The following is a 26359-nucleotide window of genomic DNA, read 5'->3' as shown; positions in this document are numbered from 1 at the left end:
CGTGTGCGTGGACAAATAATAAAGTCACTGTTCTGTTAGTCTTTGATAAATTTATAAATATATAGTCTTAATAGATACATAAAAATGGACGACACTATCGCATTGAACGCTTTACCAGACCCAAAAACAAGATACACGCTGGGTCCTAGTATAGGCAGTGGAGTATTCAGTCAAGTTTTTAAAGCGTTCGATAAAGAAGCCAATAACAGAAAAGTTGCCGTTAAAATACAAAATTTAACACCTGAATCTGAAAAATGTATTGTGGAAGAGTACAGAATATTGAAAGATTTTTGCATATCGCACGAAAGTGTGGTGAACTTTTACGGTATTTATTGCGAAAAAGATCCAGGACCGGAAAGAATTTGGTTCATATTAGAGGTTCGAATTCTTTTGTTTCATATTATAGAAAATATAATTTATAACATTATGTTGCGATATATATAGCATTGCGAAGGAGGACCTGTGATAGACATGGTGTGCGGTTTACTAGTAGCTGATAAAAAAATGTCCGAGGAACATATCGCACTTATTCTCAAACAAGTTATAAAAGTATGTTTATGATTGTTTTATGATTTTGCTTGTAAACAAGTCTATATAAATTATTTTTTCTAGGCTTTGACGTACCTACACGAACAAAATATTATACATCGAGACGTCAGAGCCAGTAATATTTTGATTTCTAATGAAGGTGAAGTAAAGCTATCAGATTTCGGACTATCGTGTCGTTTATCCACAAACTTGGGAAAAAGAAGCACCGCAGTTGGGTCACCTAGTTGGATGGCACCAGAAGTGGTCACCGGAGGAGATGGAGCTTATGGAAATAGGGCTGATGTGTGGTCTTTGGGTGTCACAGCCATCGAACTCGCTGATGGAAAAGCCCCATTTCAGGAAATGCATCCTACGCGCGCACTGTTTCAAATAGTCAGAAATCCACCACCAACTCTTCACAGACCTTCTTTATGGTCCAATAACCTCAATGATTTTATTTCGGAGTGCTTAGAAAAAAATCCGGAACATCGTCCATATTGCATGGAATTAATTGAGCATCCTTTTATAGAAGCAGTTCCCGAGAACGACTATCATGTATGTATTTATATAACTCAGGGTAAGCCAATACAACTGTTGTCTTATGACATTGCCTTAGCATTTTCATATCAATGTACTGTTTGCCTTATGACATCATTAGGTATGCTTCAATGATGTATTGCCTTAGCATTTTCATATAAAAATATCCATTTAATGAATGAATAAATAAAATATATAACCACGTAAAAATAAATGATTTTACCAATATAATTAAAATATGTGCGTTTTATATAATATATATAGTCTTAGACTATAATTATGATATTTTTAATTTCAGTATGAATATAATTCAATGTGATATTTTTACTTTCGATATGATAACAAACAAAATTAAATTCGCTACAAAATAATGCTTAGCATATTTTTTATATAATTAACATAATTTTTGTAGTGATAACTACTGTTAGTCTATTATTGTCTTTAATATGTCAACATCATATTTTACGGCCAATTGTAACATGTAACTCTACATTATTTTTACTAGATTTTTTTTTTAACTTTTTGCTAAAAAATGAATAACTTTATTTTTAAATTGTCCATAGTGTTTTTTAGCATATTTAGTTCATTGATATAATAAGCTTTATAATTTATACGGCTGGTGTTCCGTTCTATTAATTCAATTAAGAAAATTATTATTTACATAAAAAAAAATCCCAAGAATTCGCGTGATTTTTTTATATAAATAAATCCTACATTGAAGTATTTTTATTGTAATTTTATTTAAATCTGGATTTGATATAAGTAATTATTTATATACATACATAAGTACAAATGTAAATAAAAAAAAACAAATACTTTACTTACAAAAATCAAAAACTTTCCTTGACTCAAATTTTCTCAAAATTTGTAACCTCTCTGTAACCATTTTATTATGTACATGAATAATACGAATCAATTATAAAATCATTTTTAATATTTTGTTTAAGTAAATGTGTTAAAAATGATAAATGAAACGATAAAAATCAATATAAAATTATTATATGTAAAATGATATTTTTTATAGAAATTAAGTTATTTTTGCAAATGTTGTGTATTTTACAACATATGGTATTTATTGGCTTACCCTGTTTATTTTGATAAATATAAAACATCCGTTTGTTTAAAACATGAACCAATTATAGCTAACCCAAGAGTTGAAAATGCTTATACGAGATTTTGGAGAAGCCGGCAAAAAGAAGCGTTGTCCGGAAAGACTAGTCAAAAATGGCATGCTTCAAACTGAGAGTAATCCCGAGCCTGTAATTATGCATGTGGAAGATTTAGCAGCGTTGGATAATTTGACAGAAGACACTATCTTAGACGAGTTGAAGGTCAAAATGACAAAAGGGTCGAATCAATGGTTTATAGGAGACACCTTGTTATTCATAAATACCAATAAAGATATCGATACATATGATGAAGCTGTAAGTGTATAAAATAAAATATCTATCAATTTTGTACTATTAATAAGCCACGTCTATATTTTTAGTATCACAGCAAATATAAGTTTAAATCTAGATCTGATAACGAACCGCATATTTTTTCCGTTGCTGACAGTGTATTTCAAGACGCTCTACATCACCAAGAGCCTCAATATATACTATTCTCAGGGGAAAGCTTCTCTGGAAAAACCACTAATATGTTACAGGCCGTAAAACATTTATCGTATTTGGGCGAAGGTTTGGAGACGACTGGAAGTAGGATTGAAAAAGCTATGAAGATCATATCGGCAGCAGTGAGCGCTGAAACGCCTACCAACGCAAATTCCACAAGATGTATCTTACAAACTCAGATGACATTCGGAAAATCAGGAAAGTCGAGCGGAGCGATTTTTTGGCTCTACCAATTGGAAAAATGGAGAATCTCCTCAACGGATATGTTAGAATTTTTTGTCTTTGTTTTATTAAAAAAATAATGAATACTCATCGATTAAGTTTTATTTTAAATCACAGGACACATGCTAACTTCAATTTGATCTACTTTTTTTATGATGGAATGGAAGCAGCTGGAAAGCTATCAGAATACAAACTAGACGCTGAAAAGAAGCACCGCTATCTTAGAATACCGGAAAACTCAACTAAACTTAATGGAGTCCGAAACGATCCTAGCAATAACGCTGTAAAATTTCAAGAAATACAAGATATTCTAGTTGATTTGGAATTTGACAAAACTGATGTGGAAGCTCTATGGAAAACGCTAGCTGCGATTTTAGTACTGGGTAACGTTAGATTCAAAGATAGTAATAACGGAGCGGCTGAAGTCGATAATATTGAAGAAGCTGCAAAAGTATCTCTGCTCCTTGGTTTGGACGAAAATAAATTCAATTGGGCTTTGATAAATTATTGTTTGGTGGAAAGAGGTACTGCTGTGAAAAGACGCCATAGTACTGATGAAGCTCGAGATGCTAGAGACGTACTTGCTGGTACAATTTACAAACGTTTGGTGGATTGGCTGATAAATTCCATCAACTCTAAACTATCTTTCGGTAGAGCGGTGTTGTAAGTATAAGGCTTATTCGCGTTTGTTTTGTGTGCATATTAATGAGATGAATAATAATATTCCAGCGGTGATAAGCATTCCATCAGCCTCCTCGACATGTTTGGTTTTGAATGCTTCCATAGAAATCGCCTGGAGCAATTAATTGTCAACACGATGAATGAGCAAATGCAATTTCTATACAACCAGAGAATGTTTGTATGGGAAATGCAGGAACTAGAAGAAGAACAGGTCCCAGTGGCGTATATGAAGTTTTATGATAACAAGTTAGCTGTTGACCAGCTAATGTCGAGGCCACTGGGTCTATTCTACATATTAGACGAAGCTTGCAGAACTAATGGTGGTCAGGAATATATCATGAGTGAGTACAGTAATTCACATAATTTTATCATATGGCCATTTCATTTCCAATTATTTCAATTTGTTGTAATGTGATAGATGATATTTTTATTAAAAATATCATCCACACAAATGTATTCTTATAATTTAGTTATTATATCTTATCGTCGAAGAGCAAATGCATTCACATGTGTTTTAGTTCATCTTCCTGCTTTAACTTTTATGAATTGAACAATTTCATCGTATTCTGGGATGCCAATTAACACAGATTAATTATAAGCTTGACTTAAAAATTAAATAAGTCGTGTCGTGGCACTGTGTCATTAAGTTGTCTCAAAGATCGAGTTAAACTTTTGTCAATTCAATGTGTCTGCTTGGCTGGACCAGATTTGACGATCGAAGTGAAAATGACTTTTCTATAGACTAAACAGTGTCGTCTGTCTCGATTTACCGGAGCTCCACTGGTGGCGAGCTTGGTAGTCCCAAAGGGAATTTAAGTGGAAGTAATTTCTCTGTGGCACCGTTCTGACTTATATTATATATGATCCTCCTCTTTCTCGACTCCTTGGCCAATCATGAGTGATTTGGGGTGGAACTAGTATTTCTGTTTTAATCAAATATTATTTTATTAGAATATTATACATGTTTTTTATGAATATATTAATAATATATAAATATATTATTAATATATTCATAAAAAGGTTCATTATGGAACATTGATTTTGATTAAAATAAATTAGCAGAAAAAGGCAGCTTTCAATAATTTCTTAAAAAACGGTTACCATACATATTTAATTATATTCTAGGCACAATAAAAAACTCCTCCAAAGGACCTTACATCAAATTATCTGGAAGTCATGAATTCAGCGTCGCTCACTACACCGGTAAAATTAACTATGACGCACGAGACTTAGCAGAAAAAAACAGAGACTTTTTACCTCCGGAAATGATAGAAACTCTGCGATCGTCTTCGGATGCTACCGTCAAACACTTTTTCACGAATAAATTGACAAAATCTGGTGGACTCACAGCGCCTTCTACAGGCAGTAAAGTCGTCGCTAAGGATGCAGATGCTCCAAAAAACAGGGTATCATAATTTTATATGAAATTCGCTTTTTTACTCAAAAAAATAATATTCAAATTATAATTTTAGAGATATAATACTGAATCTAAGGGTCAATACTCTCAGATGCACAGAATGCGAACCGCGTCGGCTACATTCAGAGCCACAAGCTTGGAAATATTGAGGGCTTTGGCTGCAGCTCCAGGAGCAGCTGGAATAACTTTTGTCAGATGTTTAAGGCCTACGCTCAACAACGATGTTCCTTTCCAGCCTGAAGTAGTTAGACAGCAAATGAGGGCTCTGGCCATTTTAGATACTGCAAAAGCGAAGCAATCTGGTTATTCCACTCGTATACCATTTGCTGAATTTCTTCGAAGGTACATTCCTAATGAGTTATATATCGATTACGCTATCCTATGCTCAACCGCTATATTTTTTTAGATACAAATTCTTAGCTTTTGACTTTGATGAAAATGTCGACTTTACTAAAGACAATTGTAGATTGTTGCTTATCCGGCTGAAAATGGAAGGATGGGTGATTGGAAAAAGCAAAGTTTTCTTGAAATACTACAATGTGGAATATCTTTCAAGGTATGTAATGTTCAGTGTTAATACTCGAATATATTCAACACTTTTTTAACTATTCCATATTCGTAATAAATTTTAATTTAATATTTTCCATATTAAAATGTATACACGAATTAACAAAACCTAACTTGACCTAATAAAAGATCTAAAACTAATTATGGTTTAAGAACTTTTATTAGGTCAGGTCCAAAATATAAACTAGCCAACTCAACTATCAGGAGAGAAAAAGCGGAAGAAGAAGTACAGACAGACATCGTATCTCGCATATTGCTCCATAGTTTATCTGCACTTCTATATTACACTGTTTTAAAAATATGATAGCTATTTTTATGACGGGGGCTAAGATTAAGCCACTGCAGCAGTATTTTTATTGAGATATATTTACATGTTTACAATTTAAATGAGTGAGTGGACGGTGCGCGAGGCCCGCACCAGCCGCCAAAGTCGCCAAGAGAATGTGTGTCCCTCACGCCAATGTTACCAGAGTGTCGCCAAGTTTTGGCCATAAAATACCTAAATAAATACATATATAAATAGGGCCCATCTTTACCGTAATTACTACACACTTCTGATACAAGAGTATTGGGCAAAGTGTATTTAAACTGAATTTTAATTAATAAGAGGGCGCAAAAAGAGCGTCGCAGTGGAAACTACGACGGCACAATTTTATTGCTTTAAATTTTGTGAATTTTTGTCTTCTGAGAAGTGATTGTTTTTGCGCCCTCCTATTGAACAAAATTCGATTTAGATATGCTTCAATCGATTCTCGCTTATTATAATTCGTAATTGACTAACCAACTTTTACAAATAGTCTCATTAACTGACAAGTCACACACTCAGCCCAAAACCTAAAAGTAATTCATCAGACTAATGGAGCGTCAGTAAAAAATAACATCTAGTGTGTATTTTTACATTATTGTTTCAGATTGTATGAGACGCAAGTCAAAAAGATTGTCAAGGTGCAATGCATGATGAGAAGATTTTTAGCGCGCAGAAAAATAGAAAATAACAAACGAAACAAACCTAGTGAGTTGCCTTTTTAAAATTATTTCTCAAATGTAATGTTATGTAATTTTAATTAAATATTTCAGCAACTCAGAAAAAATCGGCGAAAAACCTGACCGAAGAAGATGCAGCTATCAAGATTCAGAAGGGTAAGTGCATTCAATATTCTTTATTTTTTTCTAAAGCAGAAAGCTGCATAAAAATCCTCAGCATATCGCGGATTCGTCGTCAGAAAAGCGTACGGTCCTTTAATCAACCGCACCACTGGTAAAATCGATCAGGAGACTGCAGATTTTTTGAGAAAGTACACGGCGAAATGGCGCAGTAAGTCCATATTTCAGGTATTGCTGCAGTACCGCGCAGCTCGGTACCAAGATTTGGTTAACTTTTCCCAACAGGTAATACATAAAGAAAAAACAGTTCGGAATAAATTTTCCAAAACTTATGTTTTTGCTATTTCAGGTGCACATTTTCAACCAGGCGACGATGCAGAGTCTAGTGTCGACAAGCACGGGAGTCCTTCTGGATCGTGTGGATCCTCAATCGAAAGCTTTGGAATATTTGGGACTACCACCTCCAGCTGTGTGGAAACTTCCCCTAAACATGATTGAACTGCCATATTTTGATACAACTTACATGTGTGACTCTTCAGTTAAGTGCAGGTAAGCTCTATTTAAAACACCTTCCCTGTCATGCCTGAGTTAACTCAGAAATTTATAATCCGATAAAACTATCATAGCCTTTTTTTGTTAAAATAAATTTGTACAAATATTTTTAAATGTTTAATAACGGCTGCATATGAAAGGGTGGGTCCGTGCAAGAAGTTTTTGTCATTTTTAAAAAAGTACTGTGATCGGGAAGTGGTTAAAAGTTAATTCAATGCGAATTAACGTTTTTAAAACAAAATGTATTGATTATGTTATCTGTTTGAATAGCGATACTCTGGCACTTGGCTACGATTCTGACCCGGAAACTTGGGACGAACCTCTACGTCGCCGATCATATCCAGCTAGTCATCAAATTCACACATCAATTCAAAACATCTACAACGACGAAGAGCCTGCGCCCAAATCGGACAAAAATCAACAATCCACCAACCAAATACTCATTAATTTGCCTTATTGCAGAGACCCTTCGCAACCGATAAAGCCTTTGCCATTAGAGAGCCAAACAAACTTACCTCCAATACCGAACAACCAACAAACTTACGAAAGCATTCAACAGCAATCTTGGAAAGAGGAAGGCGGACGTCCAGCCGTCTATAAGAAGAAACACGGAGCAACTCCCCAAAAGATATCGCCACAATTATCTCACAAGAATGACGATTGGCAATTTCCAAAACTTAACGTTACCAAAACGGACTTGAATAAAAATTTGTACGGAGGCAGTATGCCCGATGACATTAACAATCCCATAATGGAGCTACAGCAGATGGCTAGGACAAAGAGCAGCCAATTCACCAGCGAAGACGAGCCGCCGTTTAACTTTCAAGCGATGCTACGCAAAACTCCGAGGAACAGAGCTTCGATGAAGCGCACCGGAGAGGGATCAGTGTCGTCGACTTCAGATTTGGTTAACGCAAACATAATCGCTCACCAAGAAGATATTTCTGAAACTGTGGAGCATAAAATATCGCCTCCTAGACCCAGGTCTTGTCAAGACTTCAAAAGAAAAGACTCAGTGGAGCGTTTCAAGATGGCAATAAAGAGGGCAGATTCTTCACAGAGTTTTAAAAACGCTAACGGAAGTCTTAATGAAATTGTCGAATTGGCACCGGGCATAATGGTGGAAGGATACGTAGTCGATTTGTAAGTTTTTTATAGAATTCAAAACGAAGAGTTTGCATCACAAGTGAATATTAAAAATTACCAAAACAATTAAACAATAAATTTAAAGGGAAATTGAATGGCTCTAAATCCAAATATTCATATTAATGCACTTAATAAAATTAGTTATAAGATATTGATTATTTTAATTAATCTTATATATTTTTAAGGTCAAATGATTTATCACTGTAACTAACAGGTGCCATGTTTAAATTTTTTAAACGTTACAGCTATCTTAAAGTATATTTATACATAATAAATAAAAAAGATTATATTTATAAATGACAAATTATATTTAGTCGTCGACTTAAAAAGTTTTACAAAAATAGTACTTTTCAATTTGACATAAATATTACGTAATATTACCTTACAAATTATATTATTGCTTCATTTTATTCCCATTTTGCGTATTTATATAGTAATTACATATATCTCTTAAATTCTATTCATGTTATTTATCTCAAATATGTATGTAATGTTTTATAAGAATAAATGTTACAAAAATATGTTTTTATTTATCATTGACAACTACCACACAATCTAATATTACAATTTTGTGTGATATTTCAGTTAGTGTTAAATTTTACAATTATAAATGGTAACTAATCATAAATGCTAAAATGGCACAAAATTTTATTATTGTAAATATTACAATGAGATAAAAATAATATACTTAAAAATAAGTATCTAATTCATAAACTTACATAAAATTATTGGAAATGTATATTTACTTTGGAATTCGCAATCATAATTCACTAACTTATTAACATAATAAAACACATACAATCATAAGTAAACAGATTATAAACGTTGATTGACCGAACATACACAGCACTTATTTTTTAACTTCTACATCTAAATTATTTCAATTGACCTACAACAGTATAGATTTTTTTATTGGTCGAAATAGGGTTTATTGTTTGTCTCCATCATCCGCAAAACAAGTTCATTATCAAATATCTTCTCTCTACACCATGGTTTCCCAAACTATGTTCCGCGGATCCAAAATAGGTGTTCCGCGGAGCCTAAATAGATATTTCACAAAAATTTGGAGTAAATTAAAAAAATTGTTAGTCTTGCTAATTCATAAAAATTGTTCATAAATCTGATAAAAAAGCTTGAAACTATTGTAATTTATTGCGTTAATACAGGATTGGGTGTATTCTTTTGGAAATATAAATGATTTAAATAAAATTTGCATAAAAATGAATCGATTTTCTTGTACATTAATTTAGTCTGGTTGCTTATAATACAGATTTTTTTCCGTTTTGACAAAAAAAATATTATAGAATTTACATATAATTCAAAAACTACCCATGGATCTTTGGTTGAAAACAGGAAATTTGACGAAAGAAAGGCCAAATACTTCTACTGATACATCTATCATCGAAGAAGAAAATAATCTAAAAACTGAGAATACAACTGATCAATATTATGCCTGATATAAAAAAAATTGTAATTTAAGAACCTAAAATCATCAGTCATTAGGAGTTTTATTTATTTGAATTTTTATGTTTATTAAATAAATGATATTTCTTTTTTAACATTTTTTATTTTTATTTATACTATTATGAATTACCCAACCTAAAAAATAAGCTAAGTGTTCCGCCAAAGTTTTCGGATTTGTTAAGTGTTCCGTCGCTGAAAAAGTTTGGGAAGCCCTGCTCTACACTATATTTACGGCACCCATCTAATTTATGGATTTCTGATTTGATTTGAGGTTTCTTTACAACTTTTTATATTTGAACAATGCAAATATATAAACACTATTTTTATAATCGAAAACATCTTATTATTGAAAATCTGCTCAATATATACCTATTTTTAATGACACCCGTCAAATTGATGGGTCTATACCCGTAAACCTAGTGTTAAACAAAAACATTACTACAAATACAATAAAACTGATCTGTAAAAAGATACTGTGTACGCTCGGTGATAATGGCAAAATCTTTACTTTTTTACTTTTATTTATAGCTCTTGCAATTAAATTTTAATACATTAATACCGTTAATACATTTAGTACACTTGGTCAAATTGCTACATATATACTCTGCTCTAACCCTGTATAATTTGCGTTGTATCGCAGATTCATGTCATGCGAATTGCTCATCTTATAATGGTATACACATTTTCAAAAATATATGACACATTTATATTCATATGCTACAATGTCAAAATATCACAAAATCACAACACTAATACGTTCTCCAATTGCTAATGGAACTTGTAGAAGTTCAATTAAAATATAGATTAATGGTTATCATAACTATAAATTTAATTCTTAAAATAACAATTTATATGATGCATTATTTGCACTCTACTGTATATAGGAGGGTGGATCAAATGAAAACTTTAAAAGTGTGATAAAAATTTAAAACGCCACTCTATTATCCTGTAAATTGACAGTAATCTTACATATAGTTTAAAGACGGCACGCTAATGGCTGAAAATAACTACCACACCTACAACGCATTAAAGTGGAGCAGCGTGCACTGTATTTTATTTTTTGAGTAGTGAATTGTATTATCACATCTTAGGGGTTCCGGTTCAACGAAGAGGTGCAACAGGCGGTGCACAAATATCTAAACAGTCGACAAAAATATTTTATCATATGGATATCCTTTTCTACATTTTTATTCAATAAATTACAATTTAAAAAATATTTGATGCACCCTCATGTTTTATATCATGTATATGAGTATTTATATTAACAAGTTCTCACTAATGGTAAATATGGTAGAAAAATATAAAACGAAGTATTAATAAGTGTAAATTGCCAAGAAATCTCGAAAGTTATATTTTTTCATTATATAAAAATATTATTCTTATTATCTTATAAATTTATTCGTGCATGCAAATAAAGTGCACTCTCTCACTAACCTGAATTAAATAACAGGCTAAGATCTTAAAATCCTTTATCTATTTCCTCAAAATGCAAAATGCAATATCAAAAATCTTTATATATTATTTTATAGAATGTTTCCAACATTCACTAACATTACCTTATATGATAATCCAAAACTAAACACTGAATTAGCGAAGTTTTACAGTATATTAAATCATCGCAATTTTAAAAGGCAAACTTAGTTACAAATAAGTTGTAATTGATGTTCTTATATATTTTACGATCAAGTGACAAAAGATTATAATACTGTCATAATTAATAAAAAAAAACACATCACAATTAAAAAATAATAAACGTACATACTCGGCATGCTCCTTTAAAATATCACATTAGGTTGTAAAAATGACTAACATAGAGTGAACAAAATGATACTCTTAAACATCTTTGTTGTTGGATTTTTATTAACAAATATAGATTTAATTATACTGAATCAGTGAATTTTAAATTGGACAGTGAGATTAATAATGTATAAACATATTATACATTTACCATATTAATTTTAAGAGCAAAAATAATTCGAAAGTATCATTTAGACTACCCTGTGCATCTTCAAGAAACTGATAAATACTGGTATCGATCGTATATACTACAATCAAACACCTGAGGATGCAGATTTTAACTGAAGATGGTGCAACATTGTAATCGGACTCGGCGGCGACGAGAACGTTAACACCGAGTGAGCTTCAACCATTATCACCAACGAATCTCTCGCTTGCGAGTGCGGAATTTGATGAACGTTGACCGTGTGATCGAACCACATCACTTCGGAGTCCAACGTCGAAAAACACAATTTGCAAGTCAAACTGAAAATGCAAAAAAAATATTAAATGTAAAATAAGCAATTAAAAGTACATCGTTTTAAAGCAACTTACGAATTTGATTCGTGGTGAGATTTTACGTGCCTTCGCCGATATCCCCAGCTATAGTATGTCCTGTGACAGAAAGGACACGGAAATGTCGGTCGAATATTTTCATCTTTCGGTGCGTCCGTCGAATTAAGGCAACAAGTGACATTCCTATCTTCACAGTTGCTCGTTAAATTGTCGCTTAGAAATGTATCTTGTAGTATTACGTCAGTTTCGTTGTCAGTTTGAATATTTGACAAAACATTTTGATACAGATTTAGAATATTATGTTCTTTAATGGATAATTCATAATCTTTAACGCAATCAGTCGTATTTTCAGCGTTACCAAAATCAATCTTAGGATTTTTAAACTCGGTTTTTTTATTATTGCGTCCACTTTTACGCTTCCTTTTCGTAGGACAAGATATGTCACTTTGAACTTGTTCTTCCACTTCTTCCTTGATTATAGCCTCCACGGGAACCATATCTGACATATCATCGTCGCGTGGACCCTAGAAAAAATTATAGACATTTAGATTTGTCAATTAGATTACAAAGTTTAACTTTCAATTAAATAATCACCTCATTTTCATAAACGTCTTCTGCATCGGAAGTGATTTCGTTTTTTATGTAACACGACGAGCTCGGCGTTAAAACATCGCTCTCTTTATAAAAGTCGATATTAGCATTTGTATTTTCGTCTTGGGCGTTATCGTTGGACGTAAAACACAAACCCTGGATTTGCAAATAATTTGCAGCTTTAACCAAATTTGGTAAAAGTAGCTCAGGAACGTTGACTTCGCCGTTATAAATGTAAGATAGCAGCATTAAAAGTATGGAGTAGTCTATGTCTTGTAGAATTATGATGGGATGATCGATCGGATTTTGCTTAAATATAAAAAACTAGTTTTTAGTATGAGATGTATGAACAAATGAAACGAGATAAATCGATTACTAATTAAACTAATTATACTAAAACTTTTGTGATGAAAATATTCATAAAAAATAGTAAAATCAGTCGAAATAATAAAATAACCAAGGGTTTGGTGAAGATCGAGTGATACATGCATGAAATGTTTTGGATTGAGAAAAAGTGACGATCTCCAATTGATGAGTCAATTTGATGGGAAACTTGAGAATGATTCTGCAGCCTCTCAATAATTAATAAATATACCTGAAAGATGTCGCTGAAGAGACTGCTGCCGGCGGCGAGCACGAGCCGGTGCGCCCTGACGCTGCGTCCTTCCGCCACAAGAGTGACGTCAGTGAAGGCGTCTGACGAAGAATGCAGCCGCCTGACGCACTCGGCCAGAGAACCCGACCAACCGGACCACCTAACCGACACCGCACTCATCCTCGCCGAGAGCCGTCAACAAAACATTGCAGAATGGTGTTGCCATACAAGCACGGGGTTATATCGAACATTTTTACAGCTTTCACTTAAAGTAGACGCGCACGGGCTGTTCGCCTAAAAACTTACAAACCACATTTTTTTCTTTATGTCTTTTCTGATTTACAAAATTAATTTTTCAGTATCAAAATCAACTGCCGCACACCGGCCGACCGACAGCAACACGTGCGGGCTATGCCGTATAACCTCATACAAGCTCCGTATCACAAGAGTGTTGTACGTGGCGTTCGGAAAATATGCAAACGTGTGCGCCATGTACATTTTGTATGAAATAGGTGCATTCAGGCAGGGCCGGCCCTAGGTTATTTGGCGCCCCAGGCAAAACTAAATTTGCGCACACCCCCCCCCCCTCCCTATTAATACTTGATGAGCGCAAAAATATAATTCAAATTAAAGTAATAATATATTATATTTGGCACCATGCTCTTTTTGCGATTGTGGGTATTTAAGAATTTATAATTTATTTTTTGTCGTGATTTTTTACGTGTGAAATAATTTAAAGAGTACACAGTAGTCTAAAAAAAATAATATCAGATTATATTATTTGATAATTTTGAGTGAATATTGCGCCTTTATTTGCAATCACGGCGCCCCACAAGATCTAGCGCCCCAGGCGATCGCCTGTACTGCCTGCCCCTTGAGCCGGCCCTGCATTCAGGTTTCTGAATCTGAATTCCTGACACGAAAATCTAATCAAGAAACTGTGCAAAGCAATTTTATTTTTCGGACGATTTTTTGGAAGCCTCATCGTAACATAAGTCTTTCTTTGAGGAGGATTGGGTACTTCTCGAGCACCACGCCGGCTCTAGGCCATCTTTGATCGTTTTTTTCGAAGAAAAAGGTTCGAGGTGACCTTTTTTAGCTTCCGCTGCATTTCTAAATGATTTATTTTATTTTTAGTGTCCATTGATATTTTCAAAATCTGGTCACCCTTACTTAACCGCATTGTTGTGGTTTCACACTCGATCCGTCTCCGTAATAACGGCGAAAGGGTGGTTTGAAAACATAAAATAAAAAAAAACAATAAAAATTGCACAACTCAACATGCAAAAAACGTTCGTAATATTTATTTTTATTTGAGATTGAAGCGAAAATATATGTGAGTATATATTTGGATATGTAAATTAGTTAGTACTGAGATCTGAATCCAAAAATGTGTATATACTGTGTTTAAGTATTTATTTCCTGAGCTTTACACATTCTGATTGTTTCGTAAGGGCGGTCAAACTTTTCCGAAACTCGTAAGACGACGTTCGCGAACCCTTACAACATGCGAAACGAGCATCAACAATATAGAAATAAAATTTGTGACTAGAGTTTTTGCAAATTTAAAATCCACGAGGAAGAATTTTAAATTGAAAATATATTTTAGTTTAACATTTTTTTATATATTACAATTTTATTATTTTTTGTGGTAGGGGTCCGAATAATATTTTGAAGGGTGAGGCAAAAATTCTAAGTTCTGCCACCGTAACATAATATTGTATTATTTTAATAGTAGTATGTAATAATAAATCTAGTATAAAGAATATTCTCGTATTTATTAACTTCCTGTCTAAAAACTGTCCTGTACTCTAAAATATATATCCATTTCAAGTTGATAACATCAATCTCCCATCTTTCGATTCGATCAAAAAATTATTTTTTTGGATAATACGTTTTGGATAATGATAAATATTTGTATCATTAACTAAGTACCTGCTAACCAACTCATTTTTCTATGTTGTAATTGTGATTTTGTATTTTTTCGTGGCGCGACAACTTTAAAGATAAAAGTAACCATCTGAATTACCGACTTTGGTTGATAATCATATGTAGTACTTTACGATGGTAATATATTTATATTACCATCGTAAATTACAAAACTCTGTAGCATTATATTTTTTTCTATTTATAAAAAAAATATACATTTTTTTTGCTGCAAAACATTAAGTGATTGCAACATAAGATTATCAAAAGAAATCGGAAATTCAGATGGTAACTTTTATCTTTAAAGTTGATGCGCCACGAAATAATTCAGAATCACGATTACATCATAGAAAAATAAGTTGGTTAGCAGGTACTTAGTTAATGAGACAAATATTTATCATTATCCAAAACGTGATATAGAAATTAAGAGTATGCATTAGTATGCCGCACTATAACGGATAATTTAAATTGTAAAATATATATCTTTACAATCTATGCTATTCATAGGAATATCAAATAAATGTTAATAAAATGCTAAATATATGAGGTGTCATGTGCATGTGTGTCCGTATATGACCTAGCCGATTGTGAGAAAAATCTTTCAACAGAGTGCCGTTTCTCGGAATTGAGTGAAATACTTTGTGTGACGATGCTGCGCTTATTGAATAATTATTTTTGTATTTATCAAAGATAATTAATAATTTGGTTTTTATAATACTCATATTTTATAATTTATCCAATTTTTTTATTTGTGTAGTGATTAAAAATATTATTTTTATAACATTTAAACGGGAGGGATAATTGGAACTAAGCAATAAAGTGGTCACTAATAAATGGAATCAGACATGACATCAGAAGATGAACCATGTCCATATCCAATTGTTAATTGCATTAGATATGTTCACATTGATTTTGAGAACATACGTGTGCTCTCGAAAATGTACGCGCTATATTAAAACTAGAAGATATGGATTCGGATATCGAACATTTCTCGAAAATAAATTACTTTCGATGCTCTAGTGAAATATATGATGAATATAAGAAACTTTCTAGAGAGAGATTCTTCTCTCGAAAGCTACACCTAAAGACACTGTAATGTACGCATAAAGAACGCATGTAATGCACGCCCTTATCTCTCACTCACTCTAGTCACATGAGCGAGCGAGCGAAAGGGAATGCATCTCACCGTATGCGCCTGAAGGACACCTACTTACAAATACTGCTGAAATCTCGGTTGACCTCCAACAACTACCACTTTGAATGATTTTCTTTTTTTATGAATCAACATCTTTATAATTTTTGCTGATTGTAATTTTAGGCTCTGTATTATGTGTAAGAGATGCAAATTAAAACAAAGTTATAAAGTTGGAGTTTCCTTTATTTAGAATAAATAAATATTAAGCTCCTTGCTCATCGACCTAGTCGTAAAAATGGAATTAGGCCGTTAAGCGAGGAGTGACTATTACATATTATACTTATATTACAACTGGCTACTGATTACTATTAATTACATATTCGATTATTGTACCTTATAGATTTAGAGAGAAGGCTAATCAAAAGAGTGCCATTGGTTATTATTATTATTGTTTTCAGAAGAAGCATGAAACGAAAAATAATACATTTATTTTATGATATCTTTTTAATATAAAAAAATATTGAATAAAAAAATTGCAAATAGAAGACAAAATTATAACATGCTACTGTTAGAAATAGCATTAAATTTTTGGTTTTTTAGGCAACGATCCGAATGCCGATATTACGGTTCCCTTTGTTCCGGTAGCGGTGGTAGTAAGGGCAGGCTGAATCAGTCCGGCTGGTTTCACTACCATATTCATCGAAGACGTGTTGGGTGCAGCTTGGTCCCATTTCGATTTACGTTTCTTTTGTTCTTCCTCTTCCGAACGCTTGACTAGACCAGTGTTGAAGTCGATCTTTGAAAGCCTATCCTTTCTTTCTTTTTCCCGCTTATCCATTTCTGCTCCTTGCACTTTCGCTAATTCTTCAAAATACGACTCTTTCCCCCATCTAAGCGGATCGTAGATTTCTGGCGGATAGTTGGTGTCTAATTCGTTAATGTTGCAAAATTCAATGAGTTTTTCGTATATGCTAGGGTTTCGAAAACTCTTTCTGTCTTGAATTACTTTGTTCATATCTTTACCCTCATTTACCATTTTACTGTATAGTGTGCTAATTTTCTCTTGCAAATCGGTAGTGCATTTGGCCAAAGGCGCAGGAGGTAAGATGACTTCGTCGTCCGACGTTGTGATTGCTTTTGATAATGAATCTTTTTTATCGACTTGGAGAATGTTACTTTTATCTAAGTCAGTGGCGTTCGCTTCGTCGTCGGATATTGCATTGTCGTCGTTGTATGACACCAAACGCTTCGGCGCCCTCGGCGTTCCGGGAGCTGAAACCACAGCCGTCGTAGTCGAAGGCGGCTTAGGTGAATTGGTATTCGATCGAACGGTCGGAGAAGGACTGCGACTTTTTTCTGGTGACGTTTGTCCATCCTCCATGTCTTCTTCGCCTTCGGAGTCAGTGTAAGTTGCGGTTAGCGAAGCTAAAGCTTGAGATGCCATCTCTGTTGATTCTAAGAGGAATACGAAAAATGTTTATGCATAACTTTTCAATTTACATTATTTAAAGAGATGCGGTTTTAGTAAAATATACCAAATCTACAAGAGATCCGTCAACGCTATAGCACCACAACGTCTGACAGCACACCTATTATTATTGCCAGTAGAAAAAAATATGGAAAATCAATAATACTCCGACAATAAAATAAGCCTCAAAATTATTTATTTTTTTACACTTGAAAAATAACGTTCGAGTATAAAGCTGCGTTATAATATCTTTGTTTAGATAATTAAAATTTTATTAATTTACTTTTATAGAAATTTATGTAATAATAAAGAATCATTTAATTTTATAATATCTTGAATTTATTTTTGCAATTAAAAACATGTAGTTGTTACATCGGGATACTAAATTTATTATTTCAGAACATTATTATTTCATATTCGACTAAGGAAAATGAATTTTATATTTTAATGGATTACGATTTTTTTTGTAATTTGTGATTTTTTAATTAATAAATTGCTAGCTAGAAATACAGTAGTTGGAATTTATTGACCTGTCCAGTCACGTACACAGGTCAGCTTGGCAGCAATTCGTATCGTGCGTGATTTCAGAGAGGTGGTAGAAAAAGGGGGAGTTTAGTGGATAAAAATCTCTCTCTACTATGAATCAACAATGCTGGTTAGGTAGGCTTTTGAAGATCTTCCCCTAGGAAGACATTTTAGGGACGGTGATGGTGACGGGTGGCAATTAGATACAGATTGAGCCGCTGCAGTAATATTTTATTGATAATACTTGCTTACATTACAAAAAAGGGCGCGCGCGCGACGGCACGCGTCCGAACTCTTGCAAGCTTGCCGGTAGAGAGAGAGAAAACCGTCACGCAATGCTACTCTAGCACCGACCAGTTTTGGCCATAACAAATCTAAACTCGGCTCCCATAACATATACATCAATCTGTTTTAGACAAGAATAATTTTAAATATATTTTGCGGACGAGTGGCAATTAAACATATCTTGGGCCGCTGCAGTAGTATTTTATTGAGTTAATATACAATTCGTTGCATGTTGTTGGATGTTATTTATTTATTTTTATTAAATCTTCCGTTGTAACCTAACAGGCGTAAGCCCAATGCGTTACAACGGACAAATCTGTACCAACTGAGTAAGTCAATCAGTATGAATACTTACTAAGTAAGTGTGGCGGTTCTCAGTGTTGCCACACCACCGCTCAACGTGTGAAGCGGGTGTTTTTTAAATTAATTTTTATTAGTTTAAATATACATTCTTTTCTTTTTTCCACTCATCATATAACAACGGTCTAACACCCCAGGTCCTCGCCAGCTCTCTAAAAAAAGCTCTCGAGCCCGCAACCTTAGAGTAACTAAACTGAGCTGTTACGGACTACGCTATTCCATCCTTATGTTAATTATATAATGACTGGCGGACGAGGTCACACCACAAGATCCGGCAATGAATACGTTTTCCTCGCCGCAATTATGTCAGTGTTGCTAGAGTGACTACTAGTTTTTTGGTCATAGTTAGCCGCTAAGTTGAATCGGCTCCCACAATATATATAATAAAAAAAATCCCATCACTCATGCACTGGCGCAGTAGCAAGTTTCCTATTTCAAGCATTATGAGCATCATTTTTATACATTATTATCGTATATTTGATATTAGGATTTTGTTGAATTGGCGGTAGGTAAACACGTGCCGGGCGCATATTTGCCTTAATAAAGGTAAAGGAGCTTCAGAATACAATGTTTTAAAAATTATTGCACGCCATTGGTAAATGTAAATATTTTTTGTTGCAAAAGTAATATTAATTAACAAATTTATATACATATATGTACTATATCTGTATATATATGTACATCATATAAGGTTAAAAATAATGTTTATTAAATAACTGTTTGTTTTATAATAGCATGGCAGCTTTTTATTAAACATTTTTTACCTGTGCAGCATATGATTTTTTACTATTTTGCCAAACATTACTTTTTTTATGAAACATTCAAAATGTATATTACATTTTTAGGCATGTAGTTATTATATTATAAAATTATTTCTTAACAACGTATAAAACACAATTTATAATATGTTTATTTATTATTTTTATTTACAAACTAAAAATATATGTAATATGAAAAGAAGCCCATACTGGTCTACAAATAGTTTTTTTCAACACTAGCAACCCACTTCCATCGGCGTGGGTACACGTGTTTAGTGCCGTTGTGCGTTAGCTTCGAAGGATTCGCATATGTAAGTTATCTTTGACTAAAACGAGTAATCTATACGACAGATATGGTTATTTAGTTTAAATCACGTGCCACAAAATACGCCATCTTTTCGTGAGTTGCGTTTGTTTATTTACTAAAAATTTCTAACCTAAAAATGTGAAAAAAAATATTTTGTTTTCTCAGTACAGTAAACGGGCTTCAGATATAACGGACAAAATATCTAGTCTAATGTGAAAATTGTTTAAAATATTGTAAATCACCGCTTGTGAACAATGTTCTGGGCGCAATAGGTTAACCGCTGAGTTCGGGCCCAATGTGCTCGATGGGCATACATTCAAAAAACGTAATAAACATTTAATTTTGTTGATTTTTACAACTCAAATGATGAACATCATTATTAAGGTTGTCAAATGAAGAAAAATGTGCAAAAAAACGTATTTTACATAAAGTAAGATTATATATTATAAAAAAGTTCACTGTATTAATATCTATTTAGTCATCTTCGGAAAGCACCGATCGCAAATCATATTTGCATGAGATAAGTAGTTAGGAGTAATTGTTATTGTATTTAGGCAGCTACTGGAAGTTTCAGGTGCCAACGCCAAATAGCGGCGGAGTGAGGTGACAAAATGTCATAATGCCATCTTGCTCGTAGACTTCAACTTTATACCCACCTACAAATAAAGTGTATTTTCAGAAAAAATGTTTAAATTTTCTGTGAAATAAATTCATACCTACCTATAGTCCGTCCAAGATGTTAGCGCTCATCATCGTTGTGTTGGAAATAAGATAGGAGAACGTTACCAATACTAAATCAGGGCTGTTGTAAGGGTAGGGTGACCATACGTTGGAAATTGAATTAAAATTATAATGTGTTATATTTTTATTATAAATTATTGTCATGTGGTATTTTGTAATCAATAAAACAATACTGTAATATTCTATTGCTATTTTTTTAAATATTATATTGAACAGATATTCAACCTGGAGAGTGATACTAAAACTGATCTCATGTTTTTGAGTTGAATATGTATATAAATAAACAAAAAAAGTAAGAAAGTGATATATTACACTTTCCTCGACAAATTAAATTAAAAAATTAATTGCACTTGTAATTTCACATGGTCACCCTATTATATTTTCTAACCAATACTGTGATGATGAGCGTTCATATCTTGGACGGACTGTACCTATAGACTGCTAGATTCACTGATGTACTCTTTTATGACCTGGCAAGTCGTCCGTTGTAATATATATACTCTCTTAATGACGTCGCTTCGATAATAGGCCTTCTATTGAGTCAGTTCATGAAGTGTACAGGTCATACGTAGTTGCTTTAAAAGTAGATTTTCGATTGCGTCGATAGGTCCTGTTAGAAATCGTCAGCGCTTGTCCTTCAAGGTGTAAGTCCGAGGTCAAACAAGTTATTGTATAATCAGGTTTTGTCCCGCTTAATATACATAGTTGTGTATGTAAACTGTATTCCTACTCCGCACGTTGGAGGGGATAGTAGGAATCCGGCATTCTTGTAGACAGCTGCTAGGTTCGTATGCGAGATTTCAGATTCATGTCTGACTTGTCTCTTAATTGGTGTTGCGTATGAAACGCTACATCACTAATAATATTTTAATTTTGTAAAATAATATTATCCTAAATTCGTTGTCAATTTTTCAGCTCAAATTATGTCTGCTATATTTTTAAAAAATACTTTCGTATTCTCAATCTAAGAATTTTTATGGTTAATTTTATTGTTAGAGTTCTTATTATATCTTATATTTTTTTTATATTGTTTCAGTAAGCTATAAGCATGGAAGAGCATTATAAAATAATTGATGAAACATTAGTTAAAGGAGATCAAATTTATGTACTTAAATTGACTGGCTCAAGGTAATATATAAACAATATTCTGATCTTCACTACTACCTAGTTCTTCAGCTTGATCCACACTTTATAACAAAATAAGTCGCATGGTGTGAAATTTATACAAAATATGTTATATAATATTGTTTTGCTATATAGAGTGAGCCCAGCTTTAGATCCATTTTCATGAAATCGATTCATACGATAAAATTAAAATAACCAAATATGTTTTTGCATAGCTTTGGAAAAATTGCGATTTCTACATCAACATTAAAATGTCAAGTCTACTCATACAACGATGAAGGTCTTAACAAAACTTTTGAGTTTTCCGAACTGGAAAATCCACCCTGTGACATTCGATTTTGTCCCAAAAACGATAGCCTGATATATACTGCTTCTGCTGACGGTACAATTAAACTATGGGATTCTAGATGTAGTGATAAATACGTTACGTTGTTTGAAGGTGAGGATTTTACTACCCTTATATTGTAACTATAAAATGGAACTATCATTTTTTTACATTGAGTTACTACTTACAGAAGATCCTGATACTAGAGAATTCATCAAGCCGCTGAGCTCTTTTGACATATCATGCGATGGTCGATTTTTATGTGGCGGCTCAGAATTGGTACAAAGTGATGCTTATATGTTATTTTGGGACATAAGAAGTAAATCACTGCTAGGAGGTTATTGGAATTCACACAACGACGATATTGTGCAGGTATTTATAAATGCATATATATATAATATTTTTTTGCATCATTGCCTTAGGTGATGTTTGTTGTACTTTTTTCAATATATTATATTTTTAGGTGCATTTTAATAAACAAAAACCAAACATATTAGTTACCGGTGGCATGGATGGGTTGGTTAATGTTTTCGATATATATGAAAAGTCTGAAACAAATTCTTTGTTGTACTCACTGAGTATTGATTGTGCAGTTGATAAAATTAATTGGATATCAGAAGATACCATATGTTGTCTAACACAAAATATAGATCTACAGTTTTGGAATGTCGATACAGCTGATCGGTTGGAAATGTATACAAGACAGGATATTGCCAATTCTTGTGAGGTAATTATAAAAATGAATCAATATCATAGAGACCATGCAAAACACACACACATATATATATATATATATATATATATATATATATATATATATATATATATATTGTTGTTTAAGTTTGTAACAGAATTCAACACGCTACTTAGCTTTTGTAGATGTGAGGGCTTGCATATTGCGCCTTTTCTTTCCTGCAACTTCTGCCAATGTTTCGACCTCTAGTTTTGAAACCATCGCCTTGGGCTTATCTCAGCCACCGCAGATTCTTTAGCTTCGTCGTCCATGATTTGGTCTTGCGACTTTATTGCTGGGGATCAACAAGTGCATTAATTTTTGAATTGCTTTGTTTAAATGTGTTTATATTTGGTGAATTTTTTAAAATTTAATTTTACTTGGTTAAAGTGTTCAAAATTGCTTTCACGTCATTTTTTTAATTGGTGCTATTTTCCTTTTAATTTCGATTTCGTTTCTCTAAAATATTTACAATTGTCTTAAGGTTTTGGTTGTATCAATATTTATATGGTGATTTTCATCAAAAGTGGTTTGCAGAAGTTGATTTTTATCAAAGCATTTTATTGCGTTTTTATGCTCTATTTTTTGTTTTGAAATTCTACAGTTTCTCTAACCAATGTAAATTTTGTAACAATCGCCATAATAAATTTGGTATACTCATTCTGACTCGGTGTAAATTTTGTTTTTTTCCATTTGGTAGAATAGTTCCAATTTTATTATGAGATTTAAAAATTGTTCTTATACCTTCTTTGGAAAAGACCAGCTCTTTCTTTTCTAATATCCCTCGAACATACGGTATTTGCGTAATACCATTAAATTTTTCATTTTCATCTACTTTTTTACTATTATTTTTCATTTTATTGCGAATATTAGAGGTCATTTAATTTTAATATAATTTTTTTAAATTTATATTCATTATCCAAAAGTTTTTCTGCTCTATGAAATAGGGAGACTGCTATAGAATTTAGTTTTGATGGATGATGGTGAGAATTAGCATTTAAATAGCGATTTGTATGTGTTTTTTCTTATAAATTGTGTTTCTAAAAGTTACATTATTTTTTCTCTCTATATATATATATAATTATTTAAATTTTAGGAAAATGACGTAAACAACTGTTACGTAGTTGACGTTTACAATACAGTTAATAACAATCGGACAATTTTGACTGGTTCATATGACAATACAGGGTAATGGTGTTTTTTTTTAAATGTAATCTTTGCTGTGTCATTCTTTAAATACTTATTTTTTGTCTATAGAACTCTGAATTTAGTTAATATTGCGGATAAGAAATTAACGCATAAATCAGTATTAAAAAACAACAATCAAATCATTCGTTGCAGTTACTATGATGAGAAGGTGATTATTTATTTTGTAATCATTATAATAATATAATGTATTCATATATAACAAATTATGTTTCAGAAAAACATAATAATATCAGGAGGTGAAATGGGAATATTGCAAGAGTGGAAACACAGTGATAATTGTGAGAATGTAGCAAAAGAAAAAGGAGACAAGAAGAACATTTCTATATCGTCAGCGATGGAAAAATTAAAGGTGCACAAGAGTAAACCATATTAGGGCTGCCAAAGTAAGTCATAAACATTTTATCAGTCACATAATATTGGTCATATATACGTTTTGGTCGAAGATTATGGAATAAATTTGTGAATTTTCATACTTATAATTGTACAAGTGTAAACAACTATGGATATTTTCTTGCACACCAATATTTTGCTGGATATTATTGAAGTATGTATTACGAAGATACAAATATCGTCATTCTTAACAACGCCCGTCGAGTGATATGTACTTTTTTTAAAATGGACCCACGGTCGCATTAGGCTCGGGAGTTTCGGCTCATGAGCGACCGGTTATTACCCAGCCTAGCTTTTGCGCCTGTACGCTGCGCGGACAGGCGTTAGGCTAGGCCTCCTTCCTTGATCGTCCGAGTGACGATCGCGGTCGGGTTGACCGTCGCGATTATGCTACTGATGGTCTCCGGCATCACTATCCTTTATGGAGACGGGATTTGGATAGGGGCAGTGGAGGGAAGGGACGGTAGCGGGCAGTCGCGCTTCGCTTACCTAGGGTCTCTACGGGAGAAATAATTTTTTAACGCAATATCTTCTCTTTATTGATGGTTTTTTTTTATCGGCATTACGCGCTCCAACTGCTGGAAGCGCGCACGGGTGGCTCTATTGTGGGCTGTTTGTGCGAGTAGTATCCCGGACTAGAACAGAAAGGCTATCCGTAAAAGGTGCTGGACGTCATTGGGGCTCCGAGAGGGGAGGTCCTATTGGTGCCCCACTGCGTCAGGTGGTGGAGCGCCCTATGAGGAGCGGACGTCTTCGCGGTCGGAGTAGCTTTTGCAAAAACGTTCGAAAGCTCGGAGGATTTTATTTGATGCTACAAAGTCTTGATGGGTAAAAAGGCCCGGGTTCTCCAGCTCGAGAGCGGAGTAGAGCTGCGTTCGCTCCTCGTCTAGAAGCGGGCAGTCCCACAAGATATGCTCCGAGGTTTGGTTGTCGTGGCCACATGGACAGTCTGCATCTGGCTTTAGCTTGAATCGCTTCAAGTAGGCTCCGAAGGCCCCATGTCCTGTGAAGAACTGAGTGGTGTGCGTGTCGCATCTCATCCAGCGCTTTTCGAGTCGGGCCTCCACCTGCGGGAACAATTTTAAGGATAAGCGTCCTTTTTCGATGGGAGAGCTCCAGCGTCTTTGCCACTCGTCGAGAGCGGCTCTCCGGACATGTTGTTGAATAGCCCGCTCCTTCTCTTGACTTGTAATCTCGTTTGTTGGAGGCAGTATGAAAGATTCAGCTACTTTGGCTGAGCGGCCCCTCCTGAGGTGGAAAATCGCGGACCTACGTTGTGCTGTTAGGTCTATTGGTTCGACCCCTGCTAATATCAGGCGAGCTGCTATCGGAGCAGTGTTGTAACATGAAGTTAGTTGCTTAAGGGGGGCAGTCTGTGACCTTAAAAGCAGAATCTTAGGAAGGCCGCGAGAAGCCCTTTCTGCAAAAGCCTCGGCGGCGTATGTAATGATGGAAACGAAAATCGCTTTGTACATAATTAATTTGGAATGAAAATTTAACCCCCAATGTCCACCCCCCCCACCCCCCCCCACCCCATCTGACTAGTCTTCCCATCGCGTCGCGACTTCTGGGCAGCCAGTCTTATGTGAGCTGAGGGGTCGAAGCCGTTGGAAATTAGCGATAAGATGGCAGGCTTATCGTCTAGCCGCTGTGAGCTCGGAAGTCCACCAACTGGGCTGCTTTCTGGTTACAGGTATAATTAGTTTCCGCGGAATGTTGCAGTCGGCCGCTAATAGGATTGCAATCTGTAGCGCTTCCGTTTT

At 33.9% G+C, this 26359-nt stretch overlaps 4 protein-coding genes across 5 annotated transcripts; 2 read left to right on the top strand and 2 right to left on the bottom strand.

The window, feature by feature from the left end:
• Positions 1–11050, top strand: ninaC (STKc_myosinIII_N_like and MYSc_Myo21 domain-containing protein ninaC). Of its 2 annotated transcripts, XM_088188886.1 has the most exons (15): positions 1–378; positions 445–549; positions 613–1083; positions 2208–2489; positions 2555–2943; positions 3018–3563; positions 3630–3922; positions 4707–4987; positions 5054–5340; positions 5405–5554; positions 6477–6577; positions 6643–6705; positions 6767–6954; positions 7019–7218; positions 7492–11050. In XM_088188886.1, the coding sequence occupies exons 1-15, from the start codon at positions 85–87 to the stop codon at positions 8366–8368; spliced, it is 4527 nt and encodes a 1508-aa protein (XP_088045012.1). In that variant the 5' UTR covers positions 1–84; the 3' UTR covers positions 8369–11050. The 2 variants fall into 2 exon arrangements, 1 of the variants encoding a protein (XP_088045012.1); XR_015810270.1 differs by lacking the exon at positions 6767–6954 and having other exon boundaries at positions 7492–7628.
• LOC148233926 (uncharacterized) lies at positions 8657–13524 on the bottom strand. Its single transcript, XM_088188887.1, has 4 exons — positions 13310–13524; positions 12718–13023; positions 12163–12647; positions 8657–12093 (listed from the first exon to the last, which is right to left on the bottom strand). The coding sequence occupies exons 1-4, from the start codon at positions 13487–13489 to the stop codon at positions 11883–11885; spliced, it is 1182 nt and encodes a 393-aa protein (XP_088045013.1). The 5' UTR covers positions 13490–13524; the 3' UTR covers positions 8657–11882.
• A 3071-nt stretch (positions 13525–16595) lies between these two features.
• On the bottom strand, positions 16596–17996 carry LOC148233925 (SAP30-binding protein). Its single transcript, XM_088188798.1, has 2 exons — positions 17906–17996; positions 16596–17825 (listed from the first exon to the last, which is right to left on the bottom strand). The coding sequence occupies exon 2, from the start codon at positions 17812–17814 to the stop codon at positions 16951–16953; it is 864 nt and encodes a 287-aa protein (XP_088044924.1). The 5' UTR covers positions 17815–17825; positions 17906–17996; the 3' UTR covers positions 16596–16950.
• Positions 17997–20029: 2033 nt separating this feature from the next.
• LOC148233924 (WD repeat-containing protein 89) lies at positions 20030–24701 on the top strand. The gene is made up of 8 exons (XM_088188975.1): positions 20030–20077; positions 21851–21942; positions 22155–22378; positions 22455–22636; positions 22728–22991; positions 24094–24185; positions 24255–24354; positions 24421–24701. The coding sequence occupies exons 2-8, from the start codon at positions 21863–21865 to the stop codon at positions 24577–24579; spliced, it is 1101 nt and encodes a 366-aa protein (XP_088045101.1). The 5' UTR covers positions 20030–20077; positions 21851–21862; the 3' UTR covers positions 24580–24701.
• Positions 24702–26359: the final 1658 nt, after the last annotated feature.

This window comes from Plectrocnemia conspersa, unplaced genomic scaffold (genome assembly GCF_051122295.1).
Source record: "Plectrocnemia conspersa isolate PC_06_02 unplaced genomic scaffold, ASM5112229v1 ptg000007l, whole genome shotgun sequence".
In the NCBI taxonomy this organism is placed as follows: domain Eukaryota; kingdom Metazoa; phylum Arthropoda; class Insecta; order Trichoptera; family Polycentropodidae; genus Plectrocnemia; species Plectrocnemia conspersa.
The sequence above is the reverse complement of the archived record's forward strand: the minus strand, read 5'-3'. Positions and strand labels throughout refer to the sequence as shown.